This window comes from Psittacula echo (genome assembly GCF_963264785.1).
Source record: "Psittacula echo genome assembly, chromosome: 2".
In the NCBI taxonomy this organism is placed as follows: domain Eukaryota; kingdom Metazoa; phylum Chordata; class Aves; order Psittaciformes; family Psittacidae; genus Psittacula; species Psittacula echo.
In genome coordinates, this window is record NC_137737.1 from 102,433,519 (window position 1) to 102,458,532 (window position 25,014).

General features: G+C 37.3%; 1 protein-coding gene across 1 annotated transcript in view; it reads right to left on the reverse strand.

Annotated features, from left to right (window-relative positions):
* CCDC102B (coiled-coil domain containing 102B) overlaps nucleotides 1-25,014 on the reverse strand; it is a gene marked incomplete at both ends in the record, with an annotated part of 138,845 nt that overhangs the window by 110,736 nt on the left and 3,095 nt on the right. The window contains one exon of the mRNA XM_080611919.1: nucleotides 20,936-21,044. Coding sequence (XP_080468045.1) covers nucleotides 20,936-21,044 — 109 coding nt within the window. The remainder of the gene's footprint in view (nucleotides 1-20,935; nucleotides 21,045-25,014) is intronic.

Here is a 25,014-nt window from a genome sequence, read left to right on the forward strand (position 1 = left end):
GGCACTTCGGGACATGACTTAGTGGTGGACTTGGCACTGTTAACTTAATGGTTGGAATTGATCTATGATTGTATGTTGCTGTGTTTCTTTAAAGAGAATCTGTTTTGTTTTGTTTTCTCTTCATTACATGAAAAATACACACCCTTTTAATTAATCTATTGATGTCTTAAAATCTATTATCTCCTTTCACTTTTCAAGCAAAAACATTTCATAGGAACATAATACTTATTTTCATTTTGAAATTTATTACTGAAATTTGAATTAAGAAATGCAGGTTGACAATAGCAGTGGTATCTATATCGCATCTACAGTGAAAAGAATTGCAGGGCTGGGGTTTTTTCGCATAAAATATACATTGTAATCTGTGCAGAGAATAAGCATGCTTTTGAGTGGAACTACAGATTCTGATTTATAAAAGAACTGAAAACTTAAGGAAGAATTTGCAACATGTCAAAAAAAAAAAAAAACCAAAAAACAAAAACCCCAAAACAAACAAACAAACAAACAACAAAACAAAACAAAACAAAACAAAACAAAACAAAAAAAAACCACCTTGGGATGTTTCATTTTCCCTTCAAATATGAATATTTTTTCTCTCCAGAAAATGTCTCCACAAATTTGCACTGAATTTTATTTTTCAATAGGAAGACCAGAACAATGGTGGAAGCATAGAGTGAGGTCAAACTATTGTGAGTGAAGTGGATAATTGCTGATTTGAGTGGTGGCAATGAAGTACGGTGTACTGTCTTTTGAAACTAGATAATAACATCTTAAAGCTAACTTACACTATTTTATGAGTAAGATGAAAGACAGAATCCTGTGAAAAACAGACACAGGAAAAGGAGCTCCTCCTGGTACAGTTAATTAGTGGGAAAATCTTAATGCTCTAGTTCAGTTTAAGGCATCACAACAACTGAGGCTCAAAAGGTTCTATTTGAAACAAGTTTTTTTCTCCTTCCTTTTCATCAAGGGAAGATCAAGTAAGATGGAGGACAATTAAGCTGCCTACCCATTTTTAATGGGAGTAATGACATCTAAAAGAAGAATGACAAAAGAAGAGATGTAACAGTAAATATGGTTCCATATGGAAAATGGAAAATTTTCTACACAGCCCTCAGGAGCAAGGGAGATTAAGAATGCAGCACTTTTTGTTTGGTTATATCACAAACTTCTGTTAGCTTTCTATAAAACTTGGCAAAACGTAGGGAAGTGTACTTAGAGAGTTATCATCTCCAGCTTTCTAAAAGAAGCATTTGAAATAGAGATGGACAGAACACAAGCATAATGGCAAATAGGTATAGTTTTGATTTTATCTGACTAACAACAATATCAGAAATTGATATGACTGACAATGATATCAGCACAAAAAATGCCAATTCAACCAGAAATTCTCTCTGCAAAAGGTTGGGGTTTTTTTTACAAAATTGATGGGGTTTACAACAGCATTTTTCTGAGATAGATTCTCTAAACATCCTAAATAAAACTTGTCTATGCAAGATGCGTCACATTATATGCAAGGTCTTTTCTACAGCAGAACAGACTGAAAACAGAAGTTTCATTTATTTATTTACAATCTGGACCTTACTCAATCACATCAAAACATTAACTTCTAGTTCTGTCTCTCTTCATACTAGTGATCTGCAGGCAAGCCAAATATGGCCTACAGACCTGTGAACCAGAGAAGCAAGAATTCCTATTTAAACTAATAAAAAGAAAACTCTGGCAGCCTCACTGAAATACTTGTAAAAACATCTGTTTCATCTTACACAGATCAAAAATGAAAATCTAAAATCAATATGCAATTTTGTGCTTTAAATGACTGCATAGAGCTTTTTCAGGTTTTAAAGCAGGATGAATGAATATGCATCTTCAAGATTCTTGATATCCTCACTATATTGTGCATGGAGGTAATTTCCATTCATCTACGCTACAAATTATTCTACAAACTTAAAGCAAGAAACACATTGAACTGAAAATTTAATAAGTCACAGGTTTATTATGAATTAAGAATCATGGCACTCTCCTAATAAGGAAAACCTATTGAAATAACTATAAAGCTTCATAAAGAAGTCAGTGAATTTGACTCTTACTACCTTTTCCTCACAGCTACTTACAAAACTTGACACAAGAAAGCTCTTGGTTTCTGAAGCAAATGTTCCCTTTCTGTAAGTAAGACAGGAATACTAAATCTCAAAAAAGTCCTATCCAATGACCTTTTCAAAGCCAGAGTCAAGAACTCAACAGTTGTGCAGTTTTACCAAATATTCTCCAAGTTGTGCATTGTCAAGAAATGCAAGGACAGGGAATCTACCATTTCACACTGGTAGTTTTGTTTATTTATGAGATGTTGTCAACTTTTAAAGTACTGAATGCATTTTAGCTGCTAGAAGGACTGCCAAAAGTGCAACTTCCTTAAATATGGTACCTAGGTAGATTGGACCAAATGAATTAAAATCAAGCTCTGCCGGAGGAGTCAGCCGTCAAGCAGGAGCAGTGTGTTTCTTCATCAAGAATGCATTGTGATACATTGTTGTTACAATTTGTAACACTGTTATAATACTGGGTCTGAAGATCTTTTATCAATGGTCTAAATGAATGGTATAAAACCACTAAAGATGCTCAGCACAACTGGGAGAAAAAAAAGTCTGTACTGAGAGATTGGGAGATCAGGAAAAAACTGATACACACAGAAACATCTTCAAAGAGATATTATATACAAGGAGAAGAGATCAGTTAGACTGCTGAATCTCATTCTTTGAGATCCCTCTTGGTTTTAGGTCAGAGGTGTCTACAGAACTAAGATAACAATGGTTCAATTCCACTGCATACCTCCCTTTGGGAAAGGTGAAATAGGAAGACTTCATGTAATCAAGACACCCATGTCCAATTGAATAGGAAATACTTTCAAGAATCTTCATTATCTGCACTATAATTATTTGGGTTTTTTTGTTTGGGTTTTGTTTGGGTTTTGTTTGGGTTTTTTGTTTGTTTGTTTTGAGCATTTTGGGGCAGATTTGTTTTATTTGTTTAAGATTTCTACTGCTAGAAGTCTGTAAGAGCTTGGTGATGACTGCAGAAGCTCCTAAGGCCTCAAAGGAAACCCACTAGCTTGCCTGTTTCCAAGTCCAGCACTGCTGTGCACAGGTGTGATGTTTGCTGGCAAGCAAAACTATTATTTACCATGTGTGACACAAGTTGGTTTTGCAATGATTATTTACAGTGCATGTGACTGTTTCTAGATTTTTTTTCCTTTTTCATCTAAAAGAAGTCATCATAGACTGCCAGAATCCATAGCATTCTCACTACAGGAAAGAGAAGACAAATGTTGGCTACCTTTTTATTTTACAAGTATTTCAATATTCAGCATAGAAAAAAATAAATTTACTTTGCTTTTTCTGTTATTGTGAGCAAGTCTGCCAAGAACGCCATTTAGTCCATCAGAAATTATATTGAAAGCATGACAAATGTGCCTGACTATATCTTGAGACACTGAGCCCTGCAACAAATTGAACTTTTAATGAATGCTTATATTTATAACAGTGTGTTTATCTGAGCACCAGCTTGTTTTGTAATCAAATATTTCTTCCTTCTGGTACAACTCAAATGTTTAAGTTTGCTGCAAGCTGGTATCATTGCACAATGTTGACATTAAAAGAACAGTTGTTGATTTACAGGCATTTATTTTCCTCTCCACCATCTACACACAGAGAAAACTCTTTTGTGTGTATGACTAATTTACTACAAGTTTTTTCTGCAGCAATATATGTTGTCCATAGATACATGAAAAACTTAAGGGCTGAAACTTTGCAACAGTCATAAATAATATACACAGAGAGGCATAAATAATTTCAAGAATAGGAAAATGCTAGGAGCGAGGTGAGGAAAATTATCCTTGATCTGACAGATCTTTCTTCCCATGATTCTGACACTGCTTTTATCAGTTTCTTTTAAGTTCAAGTTTATATGGACTATGTATTACATTAAAAGAAACATTAACATCTTCATTGAAAAACTAGGAATGGTGCCCATCTTATATAATCCTTAATGCAGCTTTAACATTCAATGTTAACATGCACATCAGGACATGGTATTCCCCACATTTCAGATGTTGTCTGCTGCATTCATGTCTAAAATGTAGCATTTGCATGGATCATAATGTATCTGGTGAAGCCCCACTCAAAACAATGAATTCACATGAAGAGTCGTTTAATATCTACCACCTGCTGTTCAGGACAATTTACTATGCACTCAAGGAAAAAAGGTTTCCTCTCAATGAGTATCAGATGAAATTATCCATAAAGCCTGTCCAAAATTCTTTTTTCACCAATTATCAGAAAATAATTTAAAATTTCAGACTAACTGCTTTTACCTAGCTGTTGAGATCAATAAAGAGAATACTAACACAATATGCACTCATTTTTACTGTAAACTTATGACATGTTTTCATGTTTTACCTTATTTTAAACAAAAGAGACAATTACATTTTTCAGGTGAAAAAAACAGGGAAGATGACTAAACAAATACTGAAAGTTTCTAGCTGTATGCTAGCCTTCTTCACTGTAACCACAATTCACAAAAAAGACTGAGACTAGAAGAATATCCAAAATGTCAGTGTCTACCAAGACATAAGCACTTCTTACTTACTTCACATTTTCATATGCAAATAACAAACTATTGCAAAAGATATCCAGGAAACAAGTTAGAACTAGGAAGCACTGTTAGAATAATGATGTTAAAATATATGCTATAAATAATACATCTGTTTGCCATAAGATGTAGGGACAAATGAAATTAAAAGACAAAAAAAATCTGCTTTAGTTACACCTGCAGGAGAAAGAAGTCTACACTTGCACCATCACTATTTCTAACACTATTGCACAAGTCAAAACAAGGTCTACAAAACAATACTCGCCAGTGCTAAAAACTTGGTTGTAACCAGATTTGAAATGTTTTCCTATCAGAAACTGAAAATACATCTTACATAGGCAATACACTTCACTGTTAAAATAAAAACAATTAATGATTAAGAGACCTGCTACAAGTATATGTCATATTGCAACTAAACCCAATGAGCCTTAACAAAACCAGATCCACTGAAAAGCACTTACAATCTCCTCAAGATACAGTAGGCCCATAAATCTGTTGTCCTTAATTCTACAGCCCTGCTTATAAGTGTCTGAAAGATAGCATCATGAAATCAACTATTTTTTTTAGCAATAAATAAATAAACAAATAAATAAATTCTGCCACAAGAATTCAGAGTCCTAATTCTGATTGTATCCCTTTTTCTAACAGCTGGTGATCAGTATAGCGACAAACCACGCATTTTCACATGCCACAGTAATATCTTTTTTTCTGAAATAAAAAAGAGTTATAAAGTGCTGCTGTCAATTCACTAGTGTACATTATCAGAAGCTACATACTAACAAAGAATTTATGCAAAGCACCTGTGTCCTTACCCCTAAACTAATACGAAAATCAGCTTTCCTAAAGACCAAGTAGTATTATAAGGAGATATCAATCATAAATGAAATTAAAAAGAAAACAAACAAACAAAAAAAGAGCCAAACAAAAAAGGTCCTTAACATAAGAAGGACATGGAGTTGTTGGAGCAAGTCCAGAGGAGGGCCTCGAGGATGATCAGGGAGCTGGAGCACCTCCCATATGAAGACAGGCTGAGAAAGTTGGGGCTGTTCAGCCTGGAGAAGAGAAGGCTGCATGGAGACCTCATAGCAGCCTTACACTATCTGAATGGGGCTTATAAGGATGCTGGGGAGGGACTCTTCATCAGGAACTGTAGCAATAGGACAAGGGGTGATGGGTTTAAATAGAGGAAGTTCAGGTTAGATATAATGAAGAATGAAGTCTTAAGAAGAAAACAGTTTGGCTGAGATACAAGCCAAGGAAAATGAGGGACTTTCACCTATGGTCTAAACAGAGCAAATATGTAAATGTTTTATTCATTTTTATAGCCAGACAATATATCAAACATGTCCACATGTCCTGATCAACTAAGTTACTAATGCATATGAAAAATGAACCATGTACTTTATTTTCTTTCAGAACAGAACTCAGCAATCCATAGTTCAAGGTGCAAGTCTCATACATTACCAATCCACACAACCTTCTGTCATTTTTCTTATCAGTAAAGTGTGTTTGAACTGAAAGAAGCACATAAGAAACAGATTCCTTGGTCACATATATACAAAAAATTACACTTTATTATTAAGAGCACTCATGCATCTTCTGCGAGCAAATTCAACCAGCAAAAATAAAAATAATAAAACCTAAACATGATCAATTTAATCTACCTTGCAAAATAAACCAGATTATCAGCCTCATCCCAGTGTTTGTTCTGGGTGCAACTTTGTCACATATTTGCTAACACAAATATTTCTATATTTTACCACTGTTCCTGGTTGGGGAGCTTTCCTATTGTACATCTATTTGGAGTCAAAAAAGTAGCAGGCCATACATTTGCATACCTCGAAATATAATATTTGGGTAAGAACCATTCCTGAATTTTATCAATATTGATATTTAATGAATCTCTAAAGTAGCCTAGATGAAATAATCACTGTGACTACATTCTCCAGCTTGAAGTTGAAAGTGTTCTGGTTTAAGTGTCTTCTTGAGTTTCTAGCATCACTGGGGGACTCGTAGGAACCCTTCTGCTTCCATGTCCCTTCATTATCAGAATCTTGGACCCAGACAGAGCTTCAGGAAGATGCAGCTCTGGAAAAGCCAGGCTGCAGTTAGCCTCTTAAGCCTCTGACTGGACATGTGGTCTCCTAGCCTGCAAGATGTGTGTTGTTGTCAAGGGACTGTGCTTCCTTGTGAAAGACCTGTGGAAAGAAGCCACCAGACTGCACAGCATCAGGGAGAATGAAAAAGAGATGGACTAAATCTTCACTGAGACCTTTCAGCTTCAAGAGCCCAAACTGTTAGCAGTAGGGGAGGGGCAGGAAGAGCCTATGTCTATGAAGCTGGAAAGTGGAAACTCCCATGGTGATGAAGGCTGGAAGCTGGTGACTTCTCACACTAGAAAGAAGGCTTATGACCCACCTAACAACTTGCACTTTCAGAACAGCTTCACTGCCCTTGCAGTTGATGAGAAGCCTCTCTGGAGGGTGAGCCTGGGCCACCCAGGATCATTAGAAAGAAGTGGTGAATAATAGCAAGAGGAGACTCCTAGTGTGGGAAAATGGTGGCATCCATCTGCTGGTGGGAGGGAGGTTTGTTTCTTGCTGTTTACTGCAGCTTATGAATGAATGCCCCCATTAGAAAGAAAAAAAAATCTAGATTTATAAATTAGAAAAAAAAGGTAAGAAATCTCTATTTGGTTCCTCCTATATTTGACAAATTTGCCATAATGTTTAAATTTTTTAAAGCTGGTTTAATAATATCTCTCAGATACAAATATCCTATCTATCATACATTAGGGAATATCCTGAAATTTTCCTCTCTTCCCCCATAAGATGAACGTGATAAGTGAGACCTATTTACTTACTGAAATAAAAAATATTTACAATTAAATTACCAATAATAAATTGTCCATCAAGTCATTGTTCCTTTAAAACTTACACTGTTGTTTGAAGAAAATATATTATATACCCAACCCATATATACATATATAATTTTATGCAGACACATCAGTTGACCTTACATTTCATTATGGGCAATAGTAGTTGTAGTGAAAGGTTTTACTACCTGAAGAAAAAGTAGAGGATATCTTACCAATGAATCCTAGAATGGTTGAGACTGGAAGGGACTCCTAGAGATCATTTAGTCCAAACCTGCTGGGCTCAAGCAGCACCACACAGAGCCACTTGCCCAGGACCATGTCCAAATGGCTTTTGAATATATCCAAGGTGGGAGATTCACCAATGTCTCTGGGCAACCTGTGTACCTGTGTCAGTGTTTGGTCAACCTCAGAGTATAAAATTGTTTCTTGAAGTTCAGAGGGAACCTCCTGAGTTTCAGTGTGGGCCCATTGTTTCTGATCCTGTCACTGGGCAACATCAAACAAAGCCGGGCTCCGTCTTCTCTGCACCTTCCCTTCTGGTATTTACAAATATTTGTAAGATACCCCTGAGCTTTTTCTTTTCCAGGCTGAACAGTCGCAGCTCTCAGCCTTTCCTAATATGACAGGTACTCCAGTCCCTTCGTCATCTTAGTGGTCCTCTGCTAGACTCTCTCCAACATGTCCATGTCGCTCACGTACTAGGGAGCCTAGAAATGGACTCATCACTTCAGGTATGGCCTCCACTAATGCTGAACAGATAATCACTTCCCTCAGCCTGCTGGCAGTGCTTCTCCTAATGCAGCCCATTACAACTCTTTGCTGCAAGATCATACCGTTTACTCATGTTCAAACTTTATTTAATAGTCTCTATTTTTTAATTCACTTCCCAACACCAACAACATTGCTTGGCTTTCTATTAAGCGCTTGACCCTTAACCTTATTTTTCCAGCTCTGACTGGGACTAAGACCCAATACAGATGTCTTGGCTGTCCTAACTTTCCTTCTGCTCCCCAATTCCAGCCCCACTCCAACAGCACCTCTAAGTTTTCTCTTTTGCTCAACCCTAACCTAAGCTTCTGGCTCAGACTGGGACAAAAAACCTCACCTCCAGAACTTCTGCCAGTATCATTGCTCAGTTAGATTTTGTTCAGTTATATTGCCCTCCTACTCCTATAGCTTTGATGTATTTTAAAAGTAATGCTCATGGTATAAAATATACCAACAATTACATCAAAGGTCATACTGGCCTTACTTGGCAGTGCCAATAGTTTGCTGCACTAGCTTAAATCAGTAATTTGACTTGCAAATTTATGACATTGCTTAAGAAAGTCGCTTTTTGCTATGTTTTCTCAGGCCACTCAAGATGAGCTTTCTATTTGGGATCCATTCTAGCCTACTTTTCATACTGGCCAGTTCTAAAGGTTTCCCAATTCATTGAAATTGCTGATAAAACAAATGGTTTTCACTCCTCCTTGTACAAACCCTCAGAGTAATTTCTGACTGCAGAAACAAATTTGAAGCCTTGGTTCCAACACAGTTTAGTAACTATGTACTCAAAACTTTAATATTAGTCATCATTTAAGTAGCCTTTGACTTGAAGGTTATTTTTTAAATAATAACAAAATCCCTCAGATTAAAGTGCTTCCCACAATTAGAAACAGACACTGAATTTAAACTCCTCTGGCTGTACATATTTTTGTAACATACTTTTTACTTCAATATCTTCTAATTCTCAATTTTGTGTTATGTTTAGCAAAATATTGGTGCACACATAAGTACAACCTTACATAAAAATGGCATGTACAACATGCCCATTTGCTATATTGCTAATGTAAGTGTCATTTGAAATGGGATTAATATGACTTAATTCTCAAACTGCATTTCCTTTTTTGCCTAAAGCTAAACATAATAATATTAGTTCAACAAAGATTAATCTAAATGAACATTATACAGTGGTTTAGGTGAATTTAAAATGTTCTCTAATCTCAGTCAAGGAAAGAATTCACATTTCAGCTAATGCCTTGGAGAATACTGCTTGAAATTAATTTATAAGGGACACATATAAACCAAAACTCTCAAAATTTGAGAAGCCATCACTCATCTGGAAAGTGAGAACTCCAATGTGTTAATAAGTGCATAGTTGTTTTTGCTATTATGCATGAAGAGTTGAATTTTTAATCCAGGGAATAAGCAAGTAAAAATTTCCATATTAAGTAGGAAATTAATTTCAGATTAATTAGTTAATTAATTAATTTCAGATTAATTAATTTCTTTTTCAAAGAAATAAATTACACCTTATTCTTTATGTTTCACTATCAAGCAAGGGAAAACTGGAACTCTCGATATTCACACTAATAGGGTTTGGTTTGTTTGCTTTACAAACAGTAGCATGCTTTTCTTGCAATTGATTGGATTATGACAAAACACATAAGGGGTGACAGCAGTAATAGATTAAACAAACTGTGTTAAAAAAACCCCAAATAAATGGCAAAAATTGTTCAGGCATAGGTGTTATAGCAATTATTTCTCCTAATTTAATTTGAAATCTCAAAGGGCAGCCGATTTGGAGGATTCTTAACCGAAAAGATCTGAAGCTAAATATGAGTTTTCATCTTTAATTTGCCTCAGTGACAAATTTATGGGGGAAAAAAAAGCCCCAAACCCAAACCCAAAAAACAACCTGCCCACTAGTCTCCCAGTGTGCTTAAAAGTTCAATACCAGACATTTTGGTTTACATTTTGAAAAATAAAAGTATAATAGGCCTCTGTTGCTAATCTCTCTTTTTTTTTTACATTTTATTCTATTTGCCATACAGAAGGTTGACACTTCTCTGTTTTCAACTGATTTCTAAGGCAACCTTCCATCCTGACTTTATATTGTTGAACTAAGCCAAATGTATGGATAAATAAGGAACTGTAAGAAACTGTAAGAAATCAGTAGTGGTCAGCATGAGTGGAAGCACTAAAAGCAAGTTCAAATTGTCATCAGTCTCAAGAATTTCCTAGACTATATCTGTGTTATATATTGTAGATCAGAATGCTGTTCAACCCATTTAACTTAGGAACTATGCAAAATCACTTAATCTATACAGATGAATATTGTTAACTTTTCAGATTAATAGTTAAATGGTGCTGGGAATTGGATGTTTGCTGTAATTGTAGGTCTCTAAAGATAAATACATCTTAGATTACTAAAATAATAAACAGCGTGAAACCACACTAGAATTTGTAATCATTACTTTCTTGTGAGCAAATCAATGCATTCCAACATACTTAATGAAAATTTGAAAGTCCGATAGGACATAATATTAAATTTTCAGGAAATTCAAGATTGTATCAAAGTTGCTTGATGAATACTAGACTATTGTACCACCATTACTTAAAGTGCAGGTAACGTGCACTATACATCAGATTCCAAAAGTTGCCATGTTATGGCACAGTGAGCTTTTTTCTTAAACAATCTATGCTAAAAGGGACAGATTAAACCAGTATTTAAGCTTATTTTCTCTTCTAAATAGAAAGTTTGCCATTATTCAAGAAATGCAGGATCTTACCTTGTTCAATGAAATTTTAAGGTGTTACTAGACCTTTCAAATCAGGAACTGATAATTGAAATCAGCAGATTTCCCATTGACTTCAGTGATATCACTCATGCTGCTGCTCAAGGAAACATGCAGCATTCCACTGATACAAACAAAACAAGTTTTGTGACTGTATCCCAACAGAACACTCATTATTTTTACTTAAGATTCAATCCTTTGTTTGAAAGTTATCTGAAAATATAATGCTTCAGTGCAGAGGCACTTACTTCAGTCTTCAGTGTAAGACAGCTCTCTTTACACGTGAAGACCAAAGAGGGAAATTTCTATTACATATTAAACAAAAAAATAAGGGAAAAAAGAAAAAACCCAAACCCCAGCATATCTGTTTTTCTTCCTTTCTTACCTCCCATGGAAGTACTACCTCTTTGTTCCGGAAGCAATACAGCTCTGTTGTATATGCTACAGCTAAGTCAAAAAGAAAATTCAATTTCAGCAGTGACAATAAACCAATAAATCTGAATTTTTGTTCCACGTACATAAGTTAGGAAGCAAATTACCTAACCATCCTGAAAGTTGTATCAATATAACTGCATCACAGATGACAGGCATGAAGCTACCTTAGTTTTAATACTAAATATTCAGGCATATTCTTTATTTCATAGAATATTATAAGATCCTTTAAAACCAAGAAACTTCATTCCAGTTCCTCACGTTTTCACTTCAAAGCCATGTAAAAAATTAGTTAAACTATTTACCAGATAGTGAACATGAAACTCTATATTACTACACAGCAATGGATTTCACAAGGCTGCATAGACTTTTGACTAGCATAGGCAGTGATTCCTAACAGTCCTGCTGAGTCCACAACAGAAACTCTTTGTAATAAGGACAAAGGATCCTGGGTAAATAAGATACCACATGTACAAGACCATATCTATACAGAACTACATGGTAAATGGACCACGCTAATACAGTATTAAGAAGTAACATTTTGGACTTCTCAGTCTAAGCTATGAAAAAAGGGGTTTTGTTAAAAATGTAATGCTAACCTCTAGGACAAAACAAGCAAACAAACCTCTACACATGATGCCGCTTTAGCAAGGTATTCATTTCACAGAAAATCAGTGCATGTTTCAATATGCACATGTATGTTTTTTCTAAACATATTACCTCCACAGAACTAATACAAGGTTTTCATCTTTCAGTTGTAACAGAATGTCCTTGGTTTGTGTTTGTATTGCTAAAGATGTAATGAAGACCCAGGAAATATTGGCAAGTACAACTCAATACAGTTTAAATATCTTGTTAGAAGCCAGTATGGGGGGAAAAGAATAAATCCATGAAACAGTATATTTTCCCAGCACTTTCCAAACTCCAAAAATTGTTGGAAAATAGGCAGTCAAATGAAATCATGAAAATGGTCACTTTTAAGATCCTGATGGACATGGTTCTGAGCCATCTTGTCTAGACTGCTTTTGCCAAGAAAGTTTGGACCAGATGATCCTTAAGGTCCCTTCCAACCTGGTATTTTATGATTCTATGATTATGTCCTATCACAAAATATACTTTATGATGGGCAGTAAAAACATTCAGGTTAAGTACATAATTTCTAGAGATAACACTATATATGATCTGGTACCTGATTTATGAATACAGTGGAAAGAATAGTTAAGGCTGTACAAGAATTTGTGTTTAAGCCATGGTCCAGGATTCTTCCCTTACTATCAAACTACCTATAAGCTATTGTAATTTAGTCAGGAAAAAGAAATGTATATATCCATAGCAATTTTTTTAAGTCCTTTTATCAAACCACAAATCAGAGGTGTTGGGACATCATCATCACATTTTACTCAGTCTGATAATCACACCAATCATTTCAAACAAATGAAGGACTAAGCCCAGTGAGGAAAACTCTAGATCTAGTCTGAAAATAATAAGAATGCACAGAATTTCCACTCTATAAAGTCATGTGAATTCCCAAATAATTCAGGCATTGCTCTCAGAAAAGTACCTACTGATATTCTAGACTCAGCCTTGAGGATTCTGATATGAAACTTTATAAAGACTCCTTTTAGCCCACTAAAACACTACTGGCTATTCTGTAGTATGCAAGATCATCACAAATTTTATTTTGGGTAGCTCATTTTATTCCTGTGATATCTATGCATAGTATGCTGTATTTCTCTGCATCTTAGATGAGAATTAAACAGAACAATTCACAGTAGCCAGTACAACCATTAAGGCTACTGTTTTATGTCTGATAATAGTTATGTTTTCTGCAGGATTCAGGGGACAATCAGGCAAAGAGTATGGGACAAAATATGTGGTCTTAATACACGTATCTAAATTTCCTGTGAGATCATCAGGGTGTCACTGTTTCCAATTCATGTATATACTAAGTGAATGAAAATATGTATTATAGGTAAGCACCTCTGCAGCACTGTCACACTATAAGGAAATTTCATAATACAGATTTCTGGAAAAGGTGGAAATCTTTAACAAGAGCTGGCTGTTAATAACCCAAGTCTCCAAAAAACGCTGTTCTGATTTAAACAGCAATTCAATGTCTACAGTGAGAATAGAAAACTTGATTTATCCAGAAACCTCACTCACCTTTGTGAAGTTTCCACCACCTGGGAAAAAACAGGTAGAGAACCATCACCCTTCTTTTAAAGAAAGTAGTGCACTTAAGTGGATTGCCATAATACACAGTGTAAAACATCTATGGACAGAGACAGAACAGGAAGAACAGAAATGTCTCTGTCTAAGATATAAAATGTTAACTTAGCCTGTGTTCCCTTTTCATCTATCATAGAATCATAGAGTGATATAATAGTTATCTAAGGATACTTCTTTTGATACTGAGGTTCCAGTAGGCTTTAAGTACCTATTAGTTTAATTTTTCCCTCACATTCCACAAACTGGGATATGGATATCGCTCATTAATTACCAACAGGCTAGACAATGTAGAGTAAGTGGACATTCTGAAATGCAGCTAGCAGAAAATTCTTGAACACAGAGGTCACCGCCTATAGCGGCATTTGTAAGTTTACAGCGCACACACGTGGAGTATAGCAGTATATGCACGCTTTCATTGTTTTCAGTATAATGTAGAATCTCTTTGTAAATATTCCATCTTATTTAACTTCTAAACCATCAGAGAAGCATGCCCTTTATAAATGATGGAGACAGATATAAAATGTTGAGGAAGACTTGCAAAGAGTGTAAACAAGAATGTTTTAGTGTGCATATTATAAGATTAAATGAGTATTTCAACACTTTCTAAACATTTTTTAAAACTTAAAGAGTCTTGCTAACTATTATTCCCTGTTTAAAATACCTCAGGGCAACACATCAAGGATTTGCTCTGTCTCATGAAGACTCCAAAGACCTAACTACTCAGACTTGGATACACTTTTTGTGTCCTTCAGCCTGTAAGGTTAGTTAATTGATCTGTAAAGTAAGCTGAATCTGACAATATTGGATACTCTTTACAGAGACATTCAACCGGCAATGTCATTGATGTCAAAATGTTCATGTTCTTCAGAGAACTTAAAGATTCCTAGTTTTTACTACAAAGATTATTTGAAACCAAAAATACCCCATGTCACACTTCTTATGTATTCAATGGTTTTACAGTCCTGATCTTTGCCCTTCTGTGGATTCTTATGCAAACACAACAGTAATGCAAGTGTAAATTTGTACTAAGTAATTGATTCCCCTTTTTTAAGAGGAAGAAAGTGGTTTACCATTGTTAATATTATTTTTAATATAAGTGAAAAGCAATGCATAAGAAATATTAATAGATTCAGTATCCCACTGAGAGCTACAAGCTCTTCTAGAAGTAGAACTGAAGCTTATTAAGTAGACAGTGCATAAAAAAATGTTTGTGACAGCTTAGAAATGTAGACATTTAAATCTTAGTTTAAAAGGTGATTTTATGGGCTAAATATTGTGGAACAAGCTCCTAAGCAGGTCTTTTCAAAAGCCTCAAACTTATCTAACGATCTCTGATACCAATAACATTGTTAGGCAACAAATTCATGATAATTTGTAAAATAAGCTCCAGATATTACAAAACACTTCTCATGAAATAAACACAAAGTGTAAGGAAGTGACATTCTACTTCCATTCCTCCTTTCTCCCTGGAAAAATATAAAGACACAAAGTCTTAATTCACTCACTTGCTAAAGAAAGCCAAGACATAATTTTCACTATGTAGTCAGCCAAGTAAGGTAGAATTAAGGAAAGGCTAAAGAAAGCTACATAAATGAGGAGTTCTGCGTGTTCTTAGAGAAACAGACAAAATTGTGTGCATTAAAAACAGATGACATTTGACTGCTTGCAATAAAGAAAGACTGCTGTCAAACATCAATCAATATTTGAACAATAAGCTTCTTAGTGCTATTCTTAACTTTTTATTTTACTATTTAATGGAAGAACAGAATTTTTATAACAGAAAAAGAAATTGTCAATTTCAACACTTCCTGCTGTATGTTAAAATGGTCTAATTTATGACCCCAAGCAGGACAAGTTCAATGGCAGTGTCACACAAAACTACATATAACACTTGTAGTTACTACAAACATTAAATACCACTTTGCTACTTTTTTAATTAACTTAATATATTAAAAACTTATCTACAATTTTGTCCTGGGTTCAGCAGCAGCAGTTTTTCTTCTTCTTAGTAGCTGGTGCAGCGCTGTGGTTTTGACTTTTGGCCTGGGAAAATATTGATAAAGCCAATGTTTTCAGTTGCTGGTCAGAATGTTTATCCTGACCAAGGACTTTGTGAGTCTCATGCTCTGCCAGGGAGGAGGAGAAGCCAGGAGGAAGCAGGGGCAGGACACCTGACCCAAACTAGCCAAAGAGGTATTCCATACCACAGCACGTCATGCCCAGGAGGTAGAACAGAGAGTCCCCGGAAGGGCTGGATCATGGCAGGGTGGGGGTGAGGTACCGGTCGGTGAGCGGTTGTATTCTCTTACTTGTTATTTCCTTTATCATTATTACTATTAGTGGTAGCAGTAGTGATTTGTGTTATACTTTAGTTATTAAACTGTTCTTATCTCAACCCATGGGAGTTGCATTCTTTTGATTCTCCTCCCCGTCCCTCCAGAAGCGGAGGGAAGAAAGGTGGGGGGGGGAAGTAGACTGTGTGGTTCTGATTTACGGCCTGGGCTTAAACCACGACAGTTCTTTTTGGCGCCCAACGTGGGGCTCGAAGGGTTGAGATAACGGCAGAACTGACTGAGGCACAATGCTGATTTATTGGCTCTCAAAGTTGTTTCTCTTGATGTCACAGTTTCAGTATGCTGTAGCTTACTTAGAGCCGGTATTTGCTGTGTTAGTGTTTATCAAGTGTGGGCCTTGGGCTAAGGTTCTTGTTTCACTGTACTTTATGGTAATGGCTTGTAATACGGGGGGGCTCCGGCAGCAGGGCGGGATGGACGTGGCTGTGGACTTGTACCTGGCCGTCCCGCTGCTCTTCACCGTCCTGGCCCTCGTCTTCGCCTCCGTCTTTGTGAGGCTGCGGGGAGCCGAGGGGGAGCGGCCCCGGGAGCCGGCGGCGGCCGAAGCGGCCCGGGAGAGCGGCCCCAGGGACCAAGCGGCGGCGGGAGCGGGGCCGGAGGCCGGGAAGGAGGCGGCTGCCGAGCAGCGGGAGGAGGCGGCGGAGGAGCCGAGCCCCACAGCCGAGCCCAGCCCCGCGGCGGCCGAGAGCATCCCCCAGCAGCCGCCCGCCGAGCCCCGTGAGCCCGAGCCCCAGGAGGACGCAGGAGACCACGCAGCGCTTTCCAGCAAGGCAGAGGAGGAAGATCTGGACTCAGAAAAAGCAAAGCTGGTGGTGAGAAAGCCTTCAAGCACAGCAGCTACACCAGCCTCAGTGACAAGTACAGCAGCAGCATTTGAGAGTTTTGACAGTTTTGAATGGCCTTTGGGTACCCTTGGGACCTGCCTGCTGATTGTGATGGGGATCACCATGTTGGCACACACACAGAGTGTGTTCTACCCACAACCATTTTGTCTGATCCCGAGAGTTAAGCAGAGTCAGGTTTGGGTCTTGTCTGGGTTTAGACAATACAGGGGGACCGAGAGGTTTTCCCCAGGGCTGGACAGTCTTGAGTGTCACAGTGTGTGGGACAGTACGGGCGAGTATCTAATCCACTGGGCCCCTCCAGTGCTTTGGAAGCGTCGGAGATGGAAGGCAGCTGTGTGGAGTCCCTAATGACAAGTTGCAGAGACTGCTGCAGGGGAAGGTGAATTATTTTGAGCCTGATGGGCCCATGACACTTCAGGCCATCAGGGCAGAGATGCAACATAGAGATGGACTCATGATCGAGGGGTGGACTTTGCAATGGGCCTCTTCTGCTCTGAAAGACTGTTACAAGAGATGGAGCCCACCATCATGGACCGAATGGACTCAGCAGTTTTATAGGGATTGGTCCGTGCACTAAGATAAGAGTGCACTGAGATGAAAGTGATTGTATATTGAAAATGTGGGATCTGAGCATGACGTGAATGGTATGGAATAAGGGGTGGATACTGTCCTGGGTTCAGCAGCAGCAGTTTTTCTTCTTCTTAGTAGCTGGTGCAGCGCTGTGGTTTTGACTTTTGGCCTGGGAAAATATTGATAAAGCCAATGTTTTCAGTTGCTGGTCAGAATGTTTATCCTGACCAAGGACTTTGTGAGTCTCATGCTCTGCCAGGGAGGAGGAGAAGCCAGGAGGAAGCAGGGGCAGGACACCTGACCCAAACTAGCCAAAGAGGTATTCCATACCACAGCACGTCATGCCCAGGAGGTAGAACGGAGAGTCCCCGGAAGGGCTGGATCATGGCAGGGTGGGGGTGAGGTACCGGTCGGTGAGCGGTTGTATTCTCTTACTTGTTATTTCCTTTATCATTATTACTATTAGTGGTAGCAGTAGTGATTTGTGTTATACTTTAGTTATTAAACTGTTCTTATCTCAACCCATGGGAGTTGCATTCTTTTGATTCTCCTCCCCGTCCCTCCAGAAGCGGAGGGAAGAAAGGTGGGGGGGGGAAGTAGACTGCGTGGTTCTGATTTACGGCCTGGGCTTAAACCACGACAAATTTCCAAAGTTATCTGTAATGCTAAAGTTTATGATCATCAACGCCATTGAGACTTTCCATATTTAGTTTGTTCGAGGTGCATGAATACTCTTTTAACAGAAATCTTTTAACAGAAAGAGCACTAATACTTAAATCTAAGTAGCTGCGAAGCTTTTAACATTACATAAAATCTCTCAGACTTCCAAAAGGCTAGCAGAGCTAACCATCCCTAAAAATGATTGAATTTTCACTGTCGCTGTCACTTGCAAACCAAGCATTTTTTCCACATTCACAGTGGAACTGTTGGGATCTACCAAAGGAAAGAGCAGGCTAATTTATGCATGACTGAACTCAAAACTCTTAGTCAAGGATGTGAAAATACTCCAGAGGTAATGATTAATCTATTATTAAACTAAAAATTCCATTGTGATTTAGTACTGCAAGTGTGTATACAAATCATATTCCATGCTTAGCCTAGCATAGCTGCATTTTCTTTTATTTCATTTGCAAATATTTGACTGTCAAAAACCTTGTATTGTGTTCCAGCTTCCGACAGTAATATACAGTAATATTCACAGATGCATCCCCTACAGACAACATTTGGGTTTGTTTCAATAAAGGAAGAATTTTCAGTTCGAAAGAAATGCACAAATGCAAGTTATTTCATTCACACTAGTCAGATTCATCAAGACCGATGTCTTCCTGTAATTTCAAAACTAGTAGCATGCCTTATAAATCTCATCAGGTAAACAGGATGCTCAAAATATCACCTCCTGTTAACAATTAAGGCAATTCGACATGTTCCCAAGAAAAAAGAAGCAGTGCATATACATGTGTATGTTCATGCACATATACAAAAATTGGTATCCATCAGTCTCCAACCAACTCTCAGTAAGTTTTTAGTTGTTGTTCTATTCCTGCTGACAGTGACATAAAACATAAAGACTAAATTTCTTAAACTAGTTAACTAAATCTATACTTCTTCTGCTGTGCAGAAGTATATGGACTGGAATGGGTTGCCCAGGGAGGTTGTGAATGCTCCATCCTTGGCGGTGTTCAAGGCCAGGTTGGATGAGGCCTTGGGTGACATGGTTTAGTGTGGGGTGTCCCTGCCCATGGCAGGGGGGTTGGTACTAGATGATCTTAAGGTCCTTTCCAACCCTAACTATTCTATGATTCTATGATTCTCTATCAAGCTAAAATTCTGCTTAATGAACAAGAAGAAAATAAAGAACTAATATCTGAAGGAACTCAAATATGACAGATAGATGTTAATTTGTTTCTGTGGGTGTTCATCCATGAAGGAAATTCCAGTCATGGATATACTAGCATGTAACCAGAACTTGGAATTTAATAGACAGCCTGCAATATTTTCCAAAATGTGAAAAGAAAGCTAATTAATATTCCTAGGTAATGAGATGTTAAATTTATAGGAAATTTTAAATTCTATATCTATATTTAGTTATATAGACACACATTTTGAGTTTTATTGGATCTAAGTTGTCCTCAACCCATTGTTTTGGAAGATTAGTCCTGAAAGCTGCATCACAAATATATCTTTTTCTTCTACTGATGAATTTGGATTGAAATAAATAATTCTTTTTCCAATAATCATTCCTACGTAACCAGATAATGTTCCTAAATTACTCTTTTGATGTCCTTTATGAAAGTACATTACCGTCTGACATCAGAACTCCACCAAGAATTCCCTGCTAAGCTAAAAAAGTCTCCTGACATATCTACCTATTATCCTGTGCATTAGGACAAACCACTCCTGTGTGGTTCAGACTATCTTACCTCTGGAGACCCTGTAAAGATCCTGTTCCTCTCTTTGCCTTCCCTGAGCCTGCCCAGCCTTCTCACTTCCTCCTGCAGCTCAAAAGGGGCAACACATTTCTTCCACCACTGTACACCTCTTGTAGGCATTGACACTCTTTCCCTGCCTCAGCCTCAAGAGAAGGTATCAGGCACTGCCTGCAGCCCAATGCCTGGGGACCTAAGTTCTCCCTCAGCAACTTTGAGCTGAATGAGGTCTCTACTGTGTCAGCAGCAGCCCCAGCTAGTGCTGGGGACGATGCACCAGGGTGTGCCACTACTGTTGCTGATGTGTTTCATGCCGCCATCAGCACATTTCCAGCCCCCTCTCACATGCAAACTGATGGACAAGCCACCTCTCGTCACAGACAAAGCTCTCCCCTAGTTCCACCTAAATGGGCACTTGGCTCTCCCTAAACAGGAGTTACCTCTCTTGGTCACAGCCTAGATCTCAGGATGACCCCACGACCTCTGAGGATGCCACCTTCCTGCTTGCTAGGTTTCCAACCCCACTGTACCCACTTGGTAGCCCAAGGGCAACGTCCTTATGGTGATGGGTTTTCCCCACACACCCCTTTGCCCCACGTTGGATCCTTCTGCCCGAACACAAGCCCAGCAGGACCCTGACCATGGCTTATCAGGACCACCACCATCCTTACCAGATGTGGATGTGGCAGCAACACCTGCCTCCTCCAACCAGTCCCTTCTAGCAAGACTACAGAGCCAATCTAGTGCTGCTCTTGCAGCTCCCCAGAACCAGTGCTGGCATGACAGCACAGAGTGGCTGCCCCAGGGCTGGGCTTACCCATATACCCTCTGCAGGTCCCTTATTGCCAGGGTATATGGATAAATAATTGATAAATGGTTGATTTATCACATTCATAAACCCTAGATAAGGTTTTACTCTTAATTACAACACAGGAGATGAGAAGTCTCAATTTTGTTTCTTACTCAATGTGATAACAATGTACTGCTAACATACCTGTTTCAGGCTTTCCAGCTTGGTTTGACACAGTTCTTCATATTTCCATTTCCAAAGATATAATTCATTTTCTATCTTTTCCAGTTCTTTTTCCAGAAATACATTCATTCTGAAAAAGTATTTTACAAGTCAGCATCACATCTTTTTGAGGTTGACAACAAATTACTTTCTACAGATTGAGTTATATTTTGCTGCCTTTGTCAACTGTATATCTGGTTTTTAATAAAAACCTGTACTATCATCATATTCTTACAGATTTACTAAAAATATTGGCTAAAGAGAAGAAAGAATCAGTATAGAATTAAAATTTAAAAATAAATAACATTGGGGGATAAACTGAAGAAAATTTGGAAACACCCTTCAGTTAATGATTCAGATCACCTAATACATGGTGATTTAGTGAAAATCCTCAGAGAAAAGGTTTGGTATCAATTTTATTTGGGTACACGTAGAATGTTATTTTAAACACACACATTGGGGGGAATATATATTCTATGTAGACAGTCGTGAAACTGAAGATGATCTAATTTACATGTTAAAAAGTATTAAAATGTGTATATCTCATGTTTCAAAAAATAAATACTCTTGAAAGAAAATGCTAGAAGAATTTTAGGAAAATTTATTATATAGCTCAGAGGCATTACACCTTCATTCAGCATTTTCTCTGGTATGTTATTTGAGCATGAAGTCCATTATTACTTTCAGCAAAATTATTTAGGATACACAATTCACAAGGAATGAATGATGATTCCTTGGAGAAAAGTACAGTATAACTGAAACAATGAACTTTGATACTTACCCTTCTAATCAATTAAAATAGTTTTAATCATTCAGAAAATAATGAAAGGAATATGAAGCCACAGAGGCACTTCAGATGTTCTTGTCTTTGAGCCCAATTAAGAACTCATTTCTGTGTTCACAGCAAACACTATTAGCCAAGTTCCAAAGACAAGAATGAACTTCTCGTAATTTCACTTTATAGAATTCCTTAATAATTTCATTTTATATTTGTGTAGTGCATATGTTTCACTTTGCAATTTGTCAACAAAGTAGAATTTGGAACATAATTAAAAGTGAAAGAGAAAAATCTTAATTACAAATAAAAGATTTCAAGTTATATTTCTAATACTCTTATAAAATAGTTAAAAATTCTGGAGTGTTTCATTGTGATAAACATCAATATGGGAACAAAGTCAGGATGCTGAAGAAATTTAAAATTTAAGAAACAGTAAAATCACATAAGTGCTATTATTTCGGGAGATTAAAATTTTACAACATATAAATTTTGTGAAAATGAAGGGATGAAAAGCTACTATACTAGAAAAGAAAAAAACATTGACAATCCTGGCAACTAAAGAAACTGCTGTATGTCACAGTAGTTATTTTCTATTCTGAGTCTAATGGGATTTATCAACCTTTTTACTAAAGATATTATTGCTAGGCAGAGATCAGTGAAGCAGCTTACTATTACTTAAACAAAAGATCAAGATCAGAGCATTTTTAATGGATCCTCTAGCCACCTATTTTAACTCCTTCTTATCCTATTAAATTACAGAATTACACAGAATGGTTGAGGTTGAAAGGGACCTCTGGAGGTCATCTGGTCTAAACCCCCCTGCTCAGGAAGCGTCATCTAGAATTGGTTGCTCAGGGCCACATGCAGATGGCTTTTGTAATGTCTCCAAGAATGCAGACTCAGCAGCCGCTCTGGATAACCTGCGCCATGTCACCATCACAGAAAAAAAAGTGTTTCTTGATGCTCAGGCAGCAGCTTTTGTGTTCATTGGCTAAGCCTACCCATGCAGCACTAAGCAATTCCTCTTTGATACCGTCAAACACCAGTGTAGTCGTTGGGCTTTTGGTTTTAAAGCAAAGAAACTCTTTAAAGTTCAAAAGGGAACAAATTAATATTTTGAAACTACAAGACATTTAGATAAGAACATTGATCCAAAAGATGACTAAAGATAGCTATTTTAGGAAAATTATTCTTTAAAATGCTGAGCAACTAGTAAGGTCAATGGGACCTCAAATGTGTATTTGATATGAGCTGTGCACTTAGTAGAGAATTTTGATGTGTGATTTTACCTAACCCTAAAGTTATTTGATAATCAAAACACAAGCTTTGAAGTGGTTTTGTTGTTTTGGTTTTTCTTGTGCTCCTTTCTTTTGCAAAGCTTGATCCATGGCTTAAGGGTAAGATTGGCATTACCAAAGACAGCTTTAAACAGAATGCATGAAGCAGAGGTCCTCTCAGGGTGAAGAAACAAAACATTTTATGGAGACATTAGTCAGGTAACTACCGGCAAGTCTAAACACTTAATCTGCATGAGCTAACATGATTCTGGAAAGAATGTGGCCACGGTTCAGGAGTACTGCTTGTAAAGCAGAGAACTGTGCTGAGAAGTCCTGTGCTGTATGAGTGAGATCATACTGACTGCCAAGGTAACCTTTGGCCTTAGGGTTCAAGCTGTCAATGATCCAAGTTTGCTTTTGATGCAATACAGCTGTGTGTTCTTGGCTCAAGTTTGCTGGGAAAATTGCTAAGTTGCAAGGAAGAAACTGTGAGAAAGTACTTAAGTTTTAGCCATGCAAGATAAGTAAAAAATGCAAACGGGTGAGATTGCTGAGATAGTGATCATTAGCAGCTCCAGGATTCAGGAGCAGAAATGCTGACATGAACAAGTCTAAAACCTAAGAGGAAAACCTAGGAATCTGAGGATGGAAACTCAGCAAAATCAGCTGAATCCACTAAGGAGTGGAGAACAACTCTTTCAGAGCTGGCAGATGACAGCCTGCCCAACAAAGACTCATACAATGTCTCAAGAGACTGGTGACTATGTTAATACTAATCCTAGTAACATTATTCCCAGCTTTTTATTGTGTGCATTGCCAAAAATAATTGCTTCATACTTTTAAGTTGCATATATTCTGCTTACAAAACATCTTTGTGCACAGGAGATGTTGCACAAAGTGACCTAGAGAGGGTGTTGTTATATCAATGCCCTCTGTTATGTGGAAATCACTGCTCTGTGAGCATTTGCTGCGAGGGGTTGGCACTGGTGTAGACATGCCCAAGTTCTTACCATGTGCCAGTAAATTTATTACCATATATCACAGTCAGTATGTATCTAGGCATAAATGGCAAAATTTATTGAAGGGATTAAAAAATAAGAGTTGAAAAATTATCCCCTTTCTAAAAGGAAAGATTTACATATGCATGGATGTATACTGAGACTGCTGTTGAAAAATGAAGTACCTAGGACCCTAAATACTTCAAATTGAAGCAAATGGGTATGTGAGGCATCAGTCTCTTAACTCACATATAAAAATACCATGACAAGCTGGAAAATTTTGGCATTTGGGGATTTTTGCTTCCATAAAAATCTAAATCCTTTTTAATGAGATAGAACATACTTCTGTTGATCTGTTGCAATATGATATTATTGTGTGTTTTCTACAGCTATTTAATTCCTATAACAGAGCTCAGTAAATTCTAGTTAGGAATTTAACAGATTTAAAAAATATTTTTGTTTGTTTACTCAGAATTGTACTACCTACAGGACAGTTGTGTAGAAAAAAACCAACCTGATAGGAAGGAAATTCTTTATCATAGTTTCCCATGACTGACTCTCTGAAATGAAACTCTTGAACATATTTGCAAAAGAAGGAATGTTTTCTTCTTTTTATTTTCTGTTTAACTTCAGCTGATTTTGAAGTTACAGTTGCATAGTGCCTGAAGTCTCCTACTACATCCATCATACATCATACAGTGCATGTTTCCTTGGAAAGCCTTTTTTGATGTAATTCAGTCTTCCTCAATACTGATCACCTATACAAAATTGCATGGAATTTCTACCAACAGAGACTCACATTCTAGCATGTAGTGTGCAATCAACATATGATCTCTTTAGTCTGTCAAAATGAACATTTAGTATTTATGTGAAGTAAATTTGGTATGATATAATAAGCATGCAGTAAGTGTGTTATTCTCTCTCTGTTACCTGCTTTTGACATAGACCATACTACAAGTGAAGGGTTAAGATTAACAGAATTTTGCAGCTGTATTTTTAATTCAAAAC